Raw genomic sequence first — 17,861 nt, forward strand, 5'->3', positions numbered from 1 at the left:
CTCTTGCATTTATACTCTTTGGAGAAGATTGGAGCACTTTTCTAGTTGTTAGACAGTTAATAAAGCCATTGTGCAATGAAAATAGTCATTCTGATTCACAAGAAAACTAGCCATTACTATTGTCAGGCGCAAAAGAGTCGACTCGCTGTTTTCTGGAGTCGAATCAAAATTTTTAAGAGTCCACTCATGATCTCCAGGAATCGTCCTAAGCTTGTTTCTGTTTTTGCTGCACCCTATATTTCTTCTGTGGCACTTGTGGAGTTGGTTCTCTCAGTTCGGAGGGCGACTCGTCAGATGACTTAGGTCAACTTGTTGCTTTCAGGGATCGACTCTTTAACGGACTAACTTTCACTGTTCTCTATCTTTCACTATGGCTATTTTGAGGTCGACTCGATTGTTTCTAGAGTCGGACTAGAGTCAGCTCGTGAATTTCATAAGTCAATTGGCTAATGTGATGATTTTTTCGGCTCTCTGTCTTTTCTCTATGACCATTCCAGGATTGACTCGCTTTTGTCTGGGGTTGACTATTGCTAAAGTCGGCTCATTACAAGTTTGGGGTTGACTCTTGAGATAGCTCAGGATGTAATTTTTCTGTTTTGTTTGTGAGCTTCAAAGAATTGCTTTTATGGCCTTTTGGAGTTCAATTTCTTGATGTAGAACTTCATATGAATGATCTTCATTTGAAAGTAGTTGATGACTTTCTTTTTGCTTTCTAAAATTAATCCATAAACTTAAAATAATAGATTAGTCAAATTTTGACTCAACTATTTTACATTATTAAAACCAACCCTTTAGGGTTAACATAGACCAATACACCAAGGGTACAGATTGATACACCAAGAAAGTGCAAATAAAAACACCAAGGGTGTAGGCCAATATAGCAAGAGTGTAGGCTAAGCGATTGTGGTCTAGACTGAGGGAGGTGGAAGCTATTAGCCTAGAATAAGATGTTTAGCAGAGTTAAGTCTAAGAAGGATGGTTAGCTAGCAGCTATCATTATCCATGATATAAGAGAAGTCACACTATCCGAAATATGAGAAGAGTGGTAGCGCTACTTATTAGGCATAACTATAATGACTGGCCCAGAATAGCAAGGACGAGTATCAAAATAGAGTAGTGATACCTATGGTACCACTACTTAAGATGTGAGTGGAGGATAACACTGCCTATAATACATTGGTAATAGTGGCCTATGTGGCACTATGTCGATTAGTATAGTAGGGAAGGTGAAGAAGTAGATGAGGGAAGAACAACAAGGCACAGGGAGAAAGAGTGAGCGTGGACTTTATAATTTGTGTTTAGTCTAAAAAGAGTAAGACATCCACATGCACGTGCTTATTGGCCATGCATCGTGCACATGCATAACTCGATCAGTGAGCGAGCGAGCATGGGTGTGCATCTGTGGCGTAAATTCCATAGATCCACTGATCGAACCAGGGTCCACTAGTTATGGAAGCAGTCAACGCAATCATTTGTATTAATTCTTCTAATATGGGACTAAAGAATTTAAATAAATTGAAATTATAAATGCTTTAATAGTTGAGCTTTTTAACCAAAATTCAGGATTTTTAAAAGGTGTTTAAATATTAAATATTATATAATATCGCAACAAAAGCACAAGCATTAATGTTACAAAATGAATAAAGATCGCCTTTTTTATATTAGGCTTTGTTTATAAGTGTCATCTTAGATTCAGGCCTCCGATGATGCTTATAAGCACCGTCTTAGGCTGGCATCTGGTTTTCAACCTCCGATGACGCAGAAAAGCGTCGGCTAAATGGGCAGGAGTCCCACGACGCTTTTGAGCATCGTAGCACGAAAAGCGTCGGCTAAGCAAGCAGAAGTCCGACGACGCTTTTAAGCATTGTCTACTCACTCCCTTCTTTGATGCCTGCCTAAATAGTGTCGGTAAATTTTGGGGCCGAAGCTAAAGTTACTGACGCCTCTACGTAGCGTTGGTAGCTAGATATCGACAATACCCAATTTTTTTTGTAGTGGTAACATCTCATTTAGACTTGAACCTCGCTTAGTATTGATCGTATCAAACTAAAAGAGTCATAGTTGATTTGATCTTGAACTAGATTCTCTGCATTTAGATTTTAACGGATTGTACACGTTATATAGGACGCTATACATATTTTTAATTTCATGAAAGTTGATAGGGTTATCCAAACCCGTTGTTGCATCCATGGGGACCACTATAATTATTATTGCAATATTATGTGCAAATTATAATGGGAATCACTATAACATATTGAAAATAGTAATTTTATTAATATATTATAGTTAGTAATAATATAATAATAATTACTATAATATCATATTATTATAAAAAGTATTTATAGTATACATCATTAATAATTAATTGATATTGAGTATATTAATTTTATATAATATTAAATTGTGATTTAAATACAGCTAGTGAGAGGGTGAGAGGATACAAAATGGGTAGGATAAGATTATGACTTAAATTGGAATTTTAAGTTGTAGTTCAAATTGTAAGCATGCAAACAACTACATTAGTTATTTGTAAGAAGTAATTGCAAATGCAAGTTATCCAATTATATACAAATAAATTTTTTATGAATTAAAGCTTAGGTTTGATGATAGCTAGATTTCCTTTTTTTTTGTTTTTTGTGGAGTAGATGGTACAATTCTAGTATGGATACATCCAAAAAGATTGGGTGAAACTCTCCCAGCAAAAGTCTCGTGCATGATCAATAATATGGGAAGCCACTTGGTCAGTTGCACCATTCGTCTCTCGATTTGCATGAACTATGTAGAATCTAGTAAAGCTTGTAGACATTCTTCAAATATCCAATGGTAATAGGTGAGCTCTATATGTATGGAATTGCTTGGTCACACATCTAACCATAGTCGGTCAACGAAACACCCTCCTTCCTGGTGTCACAAAATTATGGCAGTGACCTTAATGGCCGGAGTAAGATCAAATCAAACGTTAATACATAAATTTCTACCGAAAAAAGTTCTGAAGAAAACTAAACTTCCTGATTGCAAACTGCTGATTAATTGTAGGCACCGTTAGTACGTTGGACGCTGCCAAAATGGACACGTCCGTCGCGATCGTCCGCCGCTCGATTCGGATCACTAATTACGGTCACCGCTCCCATTGGAGTACGGTGCTCCACCTTCTCCGCCTATCCACGCTATCGGTAACCTCACCGTCTCAACTCTCCTATGTAGTTCGCATCTCCAATGGCAGCTTGTACTCGCCCTCCTCTCTCTTCGCGTCATCTCCTTTCTCTCCGCTCACCATGGCAAACCCTTCTCGTGTAGCCGTTATAGGCAGCGGAAGTAATTCCTTCGGTCCCAACTCTCTCTAGCTTAGAATTAATTTGAAAATAGAGAGAAAAAAATTATGACTCCAATTTTTCTTGTTCAAACTTTTTTGATAGAAATCTTGTTTACTTTTTTGTGATTCAATGTTGATTTGATGCAAAACACGGGTTGTCGATGGATGGATGCTTGTCAGTTTCCGGGGCGGTGTGCGCGTCCCTGCTGGCCGGCAAAGGAGTTTCCGTCACCGTTTTCGAATCAGGAAGAGGAGCCGGTGGGAGGATGTCTCAAAGGAGGTTCGCTTCCTTCTCCACTTCTTTTCCTCTTTTAATTATATTTTCCTGACTTTTTAAAAAAAAGCGTTAGAAAAGTGTGTGTGGATTGCGCAAATCTAATTTAATAATTTATGTCTTGTTTAAAATGCTATCTGTCAGATGTATTCGGATTGGATGCTGTTCTTCTGAAATGGGGATCTTTTTCTTCTTCTTTTTTATGCATTGGAGTGCGTAGTTTAACTAATGAATGGGTTATTTTTGGTTTAAAAAAAGGAAAAAAAAAGAAAGAGGGAAAAGATTGTCAAGTCGGTTCTTGTTATTCTGCATTTCAGACTACAATTCTTATGAAAAAGGATGAAGGCAAGAAAATTAAGAGTTTCTTCGCTCATTTTAGCATGTTTTGAAGTTCCATTTGCATATTTTATAGAGAAACCATGGAAGATGGGAAAGAACTCTTCTTTGACCATGGCGCTCCATATTTTACTGTGAATCATCATGAAGTAATGAGCCTTGTCGGCTCGTGGGAAGCACAAGGCCTTGTTGCTGAGTGGAAGGAGATTTTTGGGTCTTTTGACCGAAACACTGGCAAATTCCTTGATTTTGAGAAGGTACGTGTGCAAAACTTGATTTATTAACATAGTTGATAAATATGCATCAATTTCGAGATTTTTCTCCAGGGAATTGTAAGGCATGAACATACTGTATAAGGTTAGGACCATACCTTGACTCATGAGATCTGAGATCAAACCTTGAAGAAATTCATTGCAACAGAAACTTGAAAATGATTGTCGACAATGAGATTCTTCGAACCTAACTACACAATAGACAGTGCTTTAGGCATGTGTCTGATATTTCTCAATAGATCAATCTTTTTGGATGCATAAGGATAATGGGGACTCATAGGCTTTTCTTACCTGCATTCTAGGAGACCAAGACCTTAGGGATCATTTATAGTTGTTTCTCTAATCCATCAGGATAAACTACTTGAAGGTGCAATAGACTTACTTTATCAGTTCAAGCCAACTTGTTCCAAGTTTCTGACTCATTTCCTGATTATGACGCTTTGTGCTCATTACAATTTCCTTTATGGATAAGATACTCATATCCATCATCTTGTTACCATTGGTTATCTTGGTATTATATGACCGAGGAAGTTGCATTTAAGTGAATTATGCCAAAACATCCCAGTAGCCTTGAGATGGAGTCCATAACCCGTAATCTCATGATAAAGTTCCTCCAGCAAACTTCAAGTGCAGAAGCCTTATACCATATAACTAACTCAGCTTTTATGGTTAGAAGCAACTTCTATCTTTTGCTTTATACCTCTCAAGATTACTCCACCAGCTGGTCAGATGACATAGTATGGCATTGACTTCTTACTATATGGACATTCTATGTAGACATAGTTGGAACCCATATATTCAATCACCTTTGGAAGATCTGCTGACTATATCTAAGCATGTAATCTCATGTTGATCTGACCAGAGAGAGAATCCTCAATCGGCTCAATTCAAGTCTAAACAACTAGGAATAAAGAAACTAGAATGAGTTTTTGTGGACAATTTGAAAGAAAGATTTTTCCCTCTTTATTTTCACAAAACCTTCAACAAAGTCCTTGTCAGAATTACAAGGGCCTTCTTTTATACTAGTGAGTTCTGTCTTCTGGTTAGGAGATACAACTTGGTGGCTTGGTTAAACTCCAGTAAATATATTTAACCAGTTTGATTAAGCAATTTGGGTAGCAAATGAAATCAAATTGCTGCCTAAATTATCGCCTGCTGATGATATTTTTGGACGAGGAGTGTTATTTCAACAGGTCTTTTTGACCTCAAATATAAAAAATTGACAGCACTTGAGGAAGTTTTGGCCTTCAAAAGTTAAGTTTCTTGATCAAAGGTTAATGGAGGCATGCTTTTCTCTCTAGCCTTGTCCAAACCTACTTGAAGGTCGCCTAGCCTAGCTGATTTACAATAATTTAGGCAATGGATGATGGATTCCTTGAAGGTGTATTGAAGCACTTTTTGCATCTATTGTATTTTGCTTCATGCTCCATGAAATGGTTCTACCAGCTAGTTAGAACATACAGCCTGATATTAAGTTCCTGCTATCTAGACATCCCGCAATCAAAATCTGTATGTTCAGTTGTCTGTAGAAGATAAAATGAAGCATATGTAATCATGTAAACTTGAGTTCCTTGAAGTTGGAGGTATGAGCACGTTTGTTGCAGTTGTTTAGACATCCATGCCAGGCTACTATGAAATCTTTCTAAAACTCCAACAACAAATGCATTTTCTGGTTCGGTCCAAATTTGGGCATTCATTTTACTCCCAACCATCTGGATGAAATAAGGATCTGTCTACTCGTATCTCCTTTCAACTTTATCTTTTGGAGATTATGTCATGCTTAGCTTGTTTCTTTTGATGATGGGTTCAAGACTTTGTTAGCAGTTCTTCATGCTGAATCTCTCTAAAACTTTGCTAATATGAAGCCCTTTGAGATGATAAATTTTTTCCCTAAGGCCTATCTCTGACACTAACATGAGATAACTGCTTAGTTAGCTTAGTAAACTCAAATCATTGCTAGCAAGTAGGATGTTGTCCATGTAATAGGAGAAATCTACTGTTGCTAATTGTAAGGTACATAGCAACGTTCAATAATATTCTCTATTAAACCATAAAAAGTGATAATGTTATTAAACTTGATACACCATTGATGAGGGAATTGCTTTCATAAATGTACACTTTCTTAACTTTCATACTGTATGAATCTTTTCTATTGAAACAAAATTTAAAGGTTGTTTGATTGTCTTAAATCTCTATCGAGAAATGAAATTCTCACACTTTGGTGAACCTGTGTGGCATAATGAGCCACTGCTGCCACAACTATAATCAAAGAGTTGTTCATAGACATCTGATGGAAACCTCCTTGTGATCAGTGCCTTTGTTTTGGGTAAATCTAATATCAGCAAGCCTAGCCTTTCTCCACCCTGACCTTGAATTCCAGTTTGGTTTTATAAATAAATCCATTTGAAGGTAGAAGTTTTTGTTCTTCAAGGTAGTTTAACAAATTCCAACACATAGAAGTACAAAAAGAAAACTAGGTTACAGACTTTCTTTCTATCTTGTAGGTCCAACTCTTCCTTCATGGCCAATCAGATAATGCCTATATAGTTGTCTCATCTGCTACATTATCATTAAAAATGGCAAGTGATGGGACCATCATCAACTCATCTGAAATGGGCACATAATCTGCCCTTAATTTGCTCAAAAAAAAGCCAGCAGGATAAGTCTCCAAGGTTGTCATTTTCAAGAAAATTAGCATGCCAAGACTCCACCAAATATTATTGGAATGTAAAGCTGAAAAGCTGAACTGTTTATAACTTCAGGATAACCAGTAATTTGGCCACTTATGGGCATTTGTGTCTAACTTCTCATGTGGCTTGTACACCCTGGCCTGACAACCCAATGTGCATAGATGTGCCAACTTGGGCTTCCTACACTTTCACAACAACTCAGTTGATGTTTCAGGAGTAGCCTTGTGTGAAACAAATAAATAGAAAACAGAGGCATTGGTAGTTTCCAAAGAGGGCATGAAGCTTTGGAGAGCGACTGTTAAACGAGTTATGAATCATCAAAGTGCACGGCAGTTACTGGATCAGTTTTGTATTGATATAGATGTGCTTGTTTCTCTTCGTTGTCCAATCTATGGGCCTTACAAACTGTCCTTTAAGCACTATCAACTATCAAGCAACTGCCTTTTTTTCAGGACCAAGTTGTAGTTGATGGTTATAGAAATGTATCTAGTAATCAATTCACGGCGTAGCTCATCCAACTTGGTGTTTGTATACCATACTTATGCACCTGTATACTTATTATTGGTAAACAGAGAGAAGATGGTGATACCTTAGTGAAAAATAATGTCTGTGTCACCTGCTTCTGTCTCTTCTTTCAGAAATGCGGGACATAAAGATGGATTACTTTTAAATTCAACTGAAAAAAGTGACCATACTCTTGGCAAATTGCTACTGCAGAGAAGGCTTAGACAGGATGCAGCTGTTCATTACATCGTTTTTTTCTTCTTCTGTTGAATGCATCAATGCATGCTTATAATTAAATTCTCTAGGTAAAAGAACACTACTATATTCTTTAGGTATCAATCCATGGAGCACTGTGGCAAGTTCCTTTAGACACATGAACTTACCCATCCCTACATTCATCTGCTAGTGTTTCAAATATACAATATATCACCATTTATGTATTTTAATCCTTCAGGAAGGGCTAACCAAGAAATATGTGGGTGTTCCAGGCATGAACTCAATATGCAAAGCACTATGTCGCGAACCTGGTTAGCTTTGAAGCTTAATGACAATATTTTCTGGTCTCTGAGAATAGATTCCATGTAACGTCTATTTCTGGTTGTGTTTTTCATTTCAGGAGTGGAGACCAAGTTTGGGGTCACTGTTGGCAAAATCAATTGGCTTCAGGATAGAAGTTTATGGTCGTTGACTGGTTTAGATAGGGAAGATTTAGGTCAGTTTGATGGTGTAGTGGCCTCAGACAAAAACATAACTTCACCAAGATTTACTGGGGTAACTGGAAGACCTCAACCTCTTGGTTTGTTGGCTTTCTATAATCCTCATACTATATGACATTAAAGTTCAAACCACCCTTCTGTTAGGATAATCTGTCACTTTCTGTTTCTATAAGATCAAGCTTCAATCGATTTTCAACCTGAACTAGGAAAACATCTGACTGATATTCGTCATTAGTGGTAGGATGGCATCTCATGAGATAGTTCCAAAAAAAAAGTGTGACCATTGGATGCTTACTTTAGCTTCTTTCTCGTTGGGCCCATTAAATGTGGGTGACTTGGACACGTACAATGAGATTTAATGTTTAAATAATTGAATAATGCAGAATATAAGGATTTGAGTCATAGATGAATAGAGTTTAAATACTGAGTCAGAGATTAACTAAACCTAGTATTGGGATTTCACATTGATTGCTTTTGGAGATAACTTTAATCTCTTAACACAAGGACATGTTCCTAAGTACACAAGCAATTCCGTCTTATGTATGTATATTCTTTAATATGAAGAGTTCATTTTATGGTCAGTTGCTATTAAAACTTGACCAGAGTTTTTCAAATAAAACAGAAAACTAGCTATACCTTATGTTTATAATGTTGGATGGCAATGCAAGACATGGGCATAATTGGACATATTGAGAAATATTTGACAATTAAATAGAATGATTTGGGCTGCATGAAGATGAAAGCTTCAGAGAAGGACCAAGAAAACTGTAAGAATCATTTGAAATCTACAATATATGCCACAGGTGGCCCCATTGATGAGGGGTCATAAATTCAAGTTAACGGGTGTCAAAAGAGGACGGGAAATAAAACCTGGATAGAAGCAGTCTCAAGAAATAAAATCCAATTTCTATTTTTGAATTCAGCATTTTGGAGGAATCAATGGACAGGTAGAATCCATAAGAATCATCTCTGCTGAATAGACCTAGGCCTGTTATTTAGATCTTATGTTTGTGTACGAGTGCACCAAGTCCTTGGTTATGGATGTTAATTCATTTGATTGGTTCTTTACAACATGTGGCATAGGTAAGCTTATTTAATGCAAAAGAAAAGAGGAAGAAGAAAAAGAAAGGGAAATGGACTCCATGCCTTAACACTTTGTCCAGTTACTACATGAAGACCTTTTTTTTCTAACTTTATTCCTTGATCTAGCATTTTGTTCTGTGTGATGCAATATGATATGACTTTGTAAACAAAAATATATATTTAATACTCTGATGCACCTCCACTGATGATCATGTCAGATATATCGTCATCTCCAGAATTGGCAGTGATGTCACAAGATATTCCTGTTCGTTCTTGTTTTGTTCTTATGTTGGTATTCCGAGAACCACTTTTATCGGTAAGATATTTTTCTTTCCTGGCATATTTGGCAAAATCATTATTGAAGCACCATAAACTGGTCATTCTGAAAATAACTGTCATTTGAACTGGACAAGTTCATTCAGAAACTTAAAAAAATTGTCATATCAAGACCTGTGTTGGCATCGACAATCGACTTAAATGGGGCAACTTGATTTTTTTCATGTTTCAATGTTTTCGTTTCTATGCTGTTATTTACACATTTTGTCTACATGATTTTCATTGGAATGCAACTTATGTTTAGATATCAATTGATTTGTTTTTATGTTTATAAACTATTAGGTATGTTTTCGTTCATCGGTTTGTCTTAATAATAATTCTTTCTGTACATCTGCATTTGCTTGCTCGCTCTTCCATGCTGTGTAACTGTGCTGCTGAGGGGCATTGAACCCAGGATCTTAGGTGCTAAATCAAACAATGACAGAGGATTTAACCCAATATTTTGTTTTCCTAACATCATCTTTGCAATTTGTGTAGTAAGTTAATCTATATGTTCTTGTAGAACCTTAGTTACAGAAATTTTCACGACTTCTAGTTATGGTGCTGTGCTCACTTTGGAATCTCCTGAAAACACATCCCTCCACCTGCTTCCTTATCAAAAGAGAAAAATATAAGAGATCTGCTATCTAGCACCCATCCCTGAATCTGCTCTTGCACCTGCACCTGCTTCTAGTAACCAAGTATAGAACTTCTCATTGCCTAAGAGTATGAGGGAATTCACGTATCTTATGCTCCCAATAAAGGTTACAAAATATAAACACAACCCGTATGTTATTTCTGATTGTTATTTCAGTTTTGACTGCATGAGGTTTCCATTTGATCTACTAATAATATGATTAATATGTGGGAGGGAATCTCCCACTTTTAATGAAAAATAGAACATGCTAGCTGAGTCCAATCTAGATGAAAATTACATGGAAATGATTCGCTTATAGAAACAGATTGTGGTTGATAATCCTTATAGTAATTGTGTGATTTATGGTTCATAAGTCAATTATAGATATAGTTCACCATATCGACCTGTACTACCCTATACTTGCCGTAGGGTACAATAGCTGTAACACACCAAGTTTGGTATGGCACAATAGTCTAACATGCTTATATCAACTGGAACTGACCAGTTTCACCCGGTTTTGTGTTGTATCCACATGTATCACTTGGTTTCGGGTAATTCCATGGCTAGGCATGAGAAAAGAGTCTCTGTCCCTATATCGGTATGGAACATACCATATTATACCGTGCATACTGTACTGTACTTGTAAGGTACTGATACAACAAATGTTGATCATAGAGTCTTATATATTTAAGCAATTGTGATCATTGCAACTAATTCAATATCTCAAGAGCAAGTGGAACTAATAGATGTTGGCTTCATTTTGTTTGAGATGCATGCAAGATTAAGAAGCTAACAACTTCGTTTGTGATCATGAAGAATGAAGATCAGTTGAGAAATTCTCTTGCAAAAACTACATTGGTATGAAATTAATATGGGTGATATATTCCAACATGGGTACAGGTAAATTTTTTTTCTGGCTTGTGGACCTATGAATATTTAACAAATTTTCAGTTGTCAAACTAAATTATATCGTTTTTTCTTAGTATTTCAAAAGTTTAAGAGGCATCATTTTAGATAAATCAAACCAGAAAATGATAGTTTGGTCCCAAAGGTCATGTAGTAAAAATACATGAATGGTAATGGCTTTAGTTAGTTTCAAATAATGGAAGTACAAAAGTCACAGTTTTTTGAGACACACACAAAAAAGAAAGATCAATTCTTGATGCTCACTGATCCATGAAATTGGGCTTGAACATCAAACGGCTCTAGATTGGGGGAGCTTATAGTTTCTCATACCGAAAAAGAGGTGTGCTGCTTCATCGGGTAGAAAAGTTTAACAGATATGCCTGTAATTAGAAGGACATGGGGACTTAAGAGCCATGGGTTCAGATTCATTGAAGCTGGAAAACATAAGGCATCTGACATTGCTGAAGGGTTGTAATAGGTGGTCGTTTCCATTGTTTTGGGACTAATTAACAGAATATAGAAGAAATTGCTGGACTTGAAAATGCTTGCAGTGATGTTGGATGTAATCCTTCATAGAATGATTGTCATAGAAGTTAGAGATACAAGGCTTAACGGACATGATAAATTGTGCTTCTTTGATGTCCTCTTGGAAGAGTGTTTTGAGCATAAGTTTCAGCTCCTTGGATGCTTGATTCATAGTGGGCTTTATGAACACTATTATGGTGCGACTGGTCCTACTTTCAGAGAGATTCCCAGTGCTAATGTTCTTCATTTGTTGGTTCATGTTGATATCATATAGGAAGTGCATTACTGTCCTATGTTGTGGGAGTGGTTTCATATCAAGCCTATCGGGAAGGAGGTCAAGCTAACATCCTCTATTGATGAAAGACGTCACATTTCGCATGTAGACTATTGTCATTTAAATTTTTGATCTCTCTGCTGTTCTGCTAGAATTCTTGTTCTTTGCTCTAAATCCTTGTTCATGCAAGTATTTTTGAACAACTTTCGTTGCATGTTATTATACTATTGGTAAGTAGAAATTTAGAAAATTGGTCAACACGGGCATATTATTGAATAGTCAGGCTTATTGATAGTCTGCATCATTGCTTTTTGTGTCTTGGACCTGTTCTTAGTTCCGGCGGTCTCTGTCTTGCATCCAGAGCTAGTATATTGGATTTTTAATTATTTCTAGCAGCTTAGTGACCAGTTAATAAAGGCTACAAGCTGGTGCTTTAATTTAGTAAGACTGAGTTGCACCTCCTCTTTTCTTCTTGCTTCTTTTCTTTTTTCTATCTCCTATCATCTATGTTACAAGTGCTTGTTCTGTTATAAGATTAGACTGTTCAAGGTTTTAATTATGATATGGTCTAGGTGATATCTTATGTTCACAGGAGTTGTTGATGAAGCTGTAGTATGTTTGAGTTATATATAGAATTGGAAGTATTGACGTAATAGAACTGGGGGGTGAGTTGGGATTGAAAGTTCTACAACAATATATAGCATGTTCACTAGTTGGAATTGTCGTACCATCCGATACGAGGCATATTGTACCGTACTAGAAGAAAACTGGTACAAAATACATATTCAAGTCGGTACGAGTGCTGTACCATCCGTATTGAGGCAAATCGCCCCGTACCAAGACGTACCGGCCCCGTACGGAGGCGTACCCACCCGTACCAAGGTGTACCCACCCGTATCGAGGTGTATCGAGGTGCGTAATGGCCCATACCGAGGCGTACCGAGATGAAAATTGAGAAATTAGGTAAGAGAACTATTTCAGCACGGAGGTGTACCGATAAGGTATCCGGTACCAAGATTGTAGACCTTGAATAGAAGTATTATAAATTTGATTGTGTTCCTATAGAAATATTTGGACATTACTATGAATATTAAATATTAATCCTTAATTTTGAGAAAGATGAAATTGCCAATTAATTGTGACATTACTATGTCTTTTTTTCCTCTTGATCTTGCCTTCATGGATAATTTGGGGTTTTCTTCTGAGAGTTTTGATATCTTGATGGATTACCTGTTCAAGTAGTGCGTTCAAAATTCCTTTCATCATTAATTCACTACCAGGGTGACCATGTCCACAATTCCTTTGTTGCAACATGTAACATGTCCAATATAATAAATTGATCCTATATATTTGGGAAGAAAAATAGTACAACAGTCATGGTTGCTTCTTATTTGTATTTGAAAGAAAGCACTTGCGGGCTTTTATTTTTTATTTTTCCTCGAAATAGTTTTATGTTTATGTCCTACTGTATGAAAAACATTTGGCACAATTAGTGCAATCTTGATCAAGAGGACTGAGTTTTCTTTCTTTAAGGCCATTTTTAAGGATTTGTATCCTAGAAGGGCAAGCCCTTAGGGCTGAGGTGCCAACCAACTATGCTAATAGTTGTTGGTGAATAGCGATGTTTTTATGAAGTCAAAACCTATTTTCTTATTGACTGGTTTTCTTTTTAAGAAAAAATCAAGTGAATTTTTGATGGCGGACCACTGCATGGAAAGAGAGGAGGAAGAAGAAGGGAAGGAGGAGGAAGAAGAGGTTATAGAGACACAGGAAGAAGAGCTTATAGAGACGCAGGAAGAAGAAAAGAGGAGGAAGAAGAAGAAGAAGCAGAAAGGAGGCTAGGGTTTTTATTCAATTATTCAACTCCCTCATACATGAGAGGACTGGCCTTTATATAGACCTTACATCTTGACCAAGTCAAGTTAATCAAGTGACGACATACCAAACTTGGATCCTCAATCCATTGACTAAGTCAATCGATTGATTACATACCAAAATCGATCCAATCACTCGATCTAATTACTTGACTCAATTGACTTGATTAATAACAAAACAACTGACCAAATTGACTTGACTAGGACAAAAGCAAATAATGCAATAAAATAAAAATGACTCGAACTCAAATGGACCCAATTTAGGTATGACTCAATCCGAGGGCTCAGGATCATCTAAACGAATGGCTCTGATGTCCCCATCAATTTTTTATATTTTTAATAATTTGTGCCCCCCTCCTGGGGACCTTGGCATGAGTTCTCACTCAACACCCTGATAGAGAGAAGGATACCTTGGAGTTTTGGGGAGAGTAGCACAGATGAGAGAATTGTCTCGCATGACAAACTCGATGAAGAGACCCACATATAGCAAGCCTTGGTTTTAGGGTTACTTACCCAGTTACCCCCAAACTGTTCCTCTCAACTCTACCTTGGTCGTATGACTGGTAATTGGTAAAAATGGAATATCTTATCCATCAAATTGACATGCATTTACAACTCAAAATAGAAAGGAAAAAAAGGTATTGAAGCCAATCCTGAGTACTACTTCATGATGCTTAATTTTGGTATTATAGCTCTCCACCTTATTACTGTTTGAGGTTACTTCATCTTCATGTTAATATTTTATCATTTTACAAGTTGAAATGCTGAATTTTGTGTATAGTCCTTCAGAAGACTGTGTCTCATTTTGCTTTTAATGTTTTAGATTCCTGTGAAAGGCTTTTCCTTCAAGAACTCTGAGGTTTTAAGCTGGGCTTTCTGTGACAGTAGTAAGCCTGGCCGTCCTTGTTTATCCCCTGATAGGTAAGCTACTTCCTTACCCACTATCTTGTGCTTTTATATATACATACATATATATTGCTACAGATTTATTTTTGTCAAACATTTACTTATTTCCTTCATATTCAGTGAACATTGGGTTTTGCACTCAACAGCAGAGTATGCAGCTAATGTAATAACCAGAACTGGGCTTCGAAAACCTACAAATGATACACTGACCAAGGTGGCAGAAGAGTTGTTCCAAGAATTTCAGACCACAGGATTGGCCATTTCTCACCCATTCTTTATGAAAGCTCACAGATGGTTGGTATATTTGTTCAGTTGTTTAGCTGATTTCAGCCAAGCAACCTAATCTTTTATATAAATGTGTGTGTGCATGTGTCTTTCTATACGTGTGTATAAGCATCTGGATGTGTGTGCATGCATGTGCACAAGCACATGTGCAATACAACTATCTGTATATCTTCGTGCATGCACACTCTATGCATGTAATGTAATTGAGCTAGAATCCAAGTGGAGCAAGCTTGAAATTTATTAGTTAAGCTTGAAAATTATTAGTGCAAATTTGATGGCCAGCTATTAAAATCAAAACTTGAAAATGCTAATTACGTTATAATTTAACGTCCCAAAATTAAAAAAAAATATGCTTTTAGGTTATTTTACTTGGGCAGCAATTGAGCACAAGACCGAGTATTTGAAATGTATAATGAGCAAGATAAATTAAAAATTCATCTGGTTCACTGTACTGGACCATACTGCTCTGTACCAGCATATATTGTACTGTATCGGTAGTGAACCAATACTTGATTTGAGGGGGTACTGAGTGTTGGTACCACGAACCTGAATGTACTTGTATCGATACTGAACTAGCATGGTACTAGTACACTTATTAGACTAGTACTACAAACTATGATCCACATTGTTAATCATGATCTACATATCTTGAAACATATAAAAATCGAAGTTCAGTGGCTTTGGATACTACTAAGTAAGGTACGCTGTCTCGGTACCGAGCCTCCTATTGGTGCTACCCTATCACTGTATCGGTACGCTTGGTACAGGGCCTAGTTTAGTGTACCAAATGTTGGTACGCATCCTGTACCGTGTATTGGTACTGACCCTGTATGGTACGGTACACCTTGTACCGTCTAATTTGGTACAGTATGGTATGGCGTACCATGCTACTAAGTAATTGGGGCGAATTTGTTACGTAGATGCTCTAATGAAACTCTATAGCAGATTCCACAGTTAGTAAGTTGTCCACCTCATGATAGATGATCTAGATTTATTAACTAATCATTTAATATAAAATCTTGTGACAAATCAATGGTAAGGTATTCATTACTTAATGGATTGTCTAGATTTGCTACTAAAACTTGTAGTAGATCTATTGTCTTATAAGTTATCCATTATCCAGTACAAGGTTTAGATTTAATTGGACAGAGTTCGAACTATGAATGGCTCTTAAAATTACCAATAATCAAGTAGCTGCCATTAATAACAGAAGTTACAACAAATCCAGTGGATATATTATCCATCATGTCTATTTCAAAGGCTAGGATTAAATCGACTCTTATGACTATTTGAGAGGTTGTCAAATCCAATGGTAATGCTTGTATATGTATCAAATCTAATGATTGAGATCTATTAAGATCTCATAAGCCTATAAAAAGACTGTCAAATTTGATGATAACAACTATGTTAAATCTAAGGGCCGGGAACCATAAAAATCTAGTGCATGAGGCTCCCACCACGTTGGGTTTTGAGGATAGTCAGATGCATGCAGCCTTATCCTCGTGAGCAGAGGGGTTGTTTCTATGTTTCGAACTCATTTCACCTAGATCATTTAATTATATGCCAACTTCATTTGACTGTTCAAAAATGCAGGGGCAGTGCTTTCCCAGCTATAACTATCGGTGGGGAGAAGATGTGTCTGTCGGACGATAACAGAAGGTTGGTCCTTTGTGGAGATTTTTGTGCTGGTTCTAATGTTGAAGGTGCAGTACTTAGCGGCATACGAGCAGCTTCAAAGATATTAGGAAATTAGAGCAACTTGTGATGGAGTTGCACTTTACACCACCTGTGGGGATATGGTGGGTAACAATGTTATGTTTCTGTGTAATGCATGTAAAATGTGTTAGTTATTATGGTATGTCAATGGATTTCTCAAAAAAAAAGGGGTTATGTTAATGTGCACTTGGTTAAGGGAGCTATGGCTTGTAATTATGGAGATCATGGTCATCTTTGGAAATTCTTTGCTGCAGCTAACCAAAAGGTTTGGATATTTATGAGCTACAGGAAGAAGGCTATGTGTACATTTTATCTCCCTGCACAATCCGCATCGAGATTTCTGATGGGAGAAAGTGAGAAACTTAATTGTTACGGCCTTCTTGTAACGTAGACATTGTTCTTTATTTATACACCAGATCTAGTTCTACATTAGCCACTCAAGCCCTCAGTTGTTGCGAATACCCTGCAGTATGGTATGCATACACTTATAATGAAAAATTGCACTTTTTGTTGCATCAAACTCTCATAAGCAGCTTTCTTCTTTCTGCTTGAGGAAACCATGTATAAAATCCTTTCAGATGTTAGTTCTTGATCTTTGACCAGCAATCCATGTTTCATCTACATGGCATTGATTGAACAGCTTTGGTCATCAAAGTTTCAATTCATATTATGACTGGCTCGTAACTTGTGTAACTTGGGAGAAGATTGGCTTGGCATGAGCTTAAGCAAGTCAGTCAATCGTAGGATGTATCTTCTTTTGTAGTTCGAGCTCATGTAGGAGAGAACAAGATGCAAAGTTCCGAGTATAAAAGGTTGTGAGGTAGAGGAAAGAGTGATATTTTGTTTGGAAAATTGTGTTGACCTCCAAGGTATGATTATGAGCAAAAAACTCAAACTAGAACAGCAAACCCAATTGATGTAGATCCTGATTTCAAGTTATTAATGAATGCATGGATGGCCTGGTACAAATTTTTACACATGAAAGGATGCAAAACAAGTTCATCTGCCAAACGTTTAGAAGGTAGTTTGAAGAATATATTACAATAAGTTCTTAATTAGCCGTGTGCAGTTAGGTGTATTCAAAATGGTTTTCCAAGTAGACTAACTTCATATTTCAATCAAAATATTTTTGGTGATTTTCTCACAAATGATTCATCAGAAAGCCGGAATTGCCTATCTAGCTTAGCCTCGGGATGATAGTATAATTATTCGATCAGGGAAAGCAAGACAAACTT

At 36.9% G+C, this 17,861-nt stretch overlaps 1 protein-coding gene across 4 annotated transcripts; it reads left to right on the forward strand.

Moving 5' to 3' along the window:
- The first annotated feature begins 3,187 nt into the window (after window positions 1-3,187).
- LOC103717914 (renalase) lies at window positions 3,188-17,131 on the forward strand. 4 transcript variants are annotated; one of them, XM_008806483.4, is made up of 9 exons: window positions 3,204-3,315; window positions 3,494-3,593; window positions 4,000-4,180; window positions 7,844-7,916; window positions 8,006-8,185; window positions 9,407-9,504; window positions 14,543-14,640; window positions 14,746-14,919; window positions 16,504-17,131. In XM_008806483.4, exons 1-9 carry the CDS (start codon window positions 3,276-3,278, stop codon window positions 16,661-16,663), a joined length of 1,104 nt encoding a protein of 367 aa, XP_008804705.2. In that variant the 5' UTR covers window positions 3,204-3,275; the 3' UTR covers window positions 16,664-17,131. The 4 variants fall into 4 exon arrangements, with proteins under 4 accessions (XP_026664576.2, XP_008804705.2, XP_026664575.2 ...); XM_026808774.2 differs by having other exon boundaries at window positions 8,006-8,101; XM_026808773.2 differs by having other exon boundaries at window positions 3,213-3,315; window positions 3,417-3,593.
- Window positions 17,132-17,861: the final 730 nt, after the last annotated feature.

The sequence above is a fragment of the Phoenix dactylifera genome, chromosome 16 (assembly GCF_009389715.1).
Source record: "Phoenix dactylifera cultivar Barhee BC4 chromosome 16, palm_55x_up_171113_PBpolish2nd_filt_p, whole genome shotgun sequence".
In the NCBI taxonomy this organism is placed as follows: Eukaryota; Viridiplantae; Streptophyta; class Magnoliopsida; order Arecales; family Arecaceae; genus Phoenix; species Phoenix dactylifera.

Excerpts from the sequence above, each read along its gene's own strand:
- LOC103717914 (XM_008806483.4), top strand. The coding sequence starts at position 3,276 with ATGGCAAACCCTTCTCGTGTAGCCGTTATAGGCAGCGGAA. Across the intron at positions 3,316-3,493 it reads AGCCGTTATAGGCAGCGGAA|TTTCCGGGGCGGTGTGCGCG; the intron begins GTAATTCCTTCG and ends GATGCTTGTCAG. Across the intron at positions 9,505-14,542 it reads TCCGAGAACCACTTTTATCG|ATTCCTGTGAAAGGCTTTTC; the intron begins GTAAGATATTTT and ends TTAATGTTTTAG.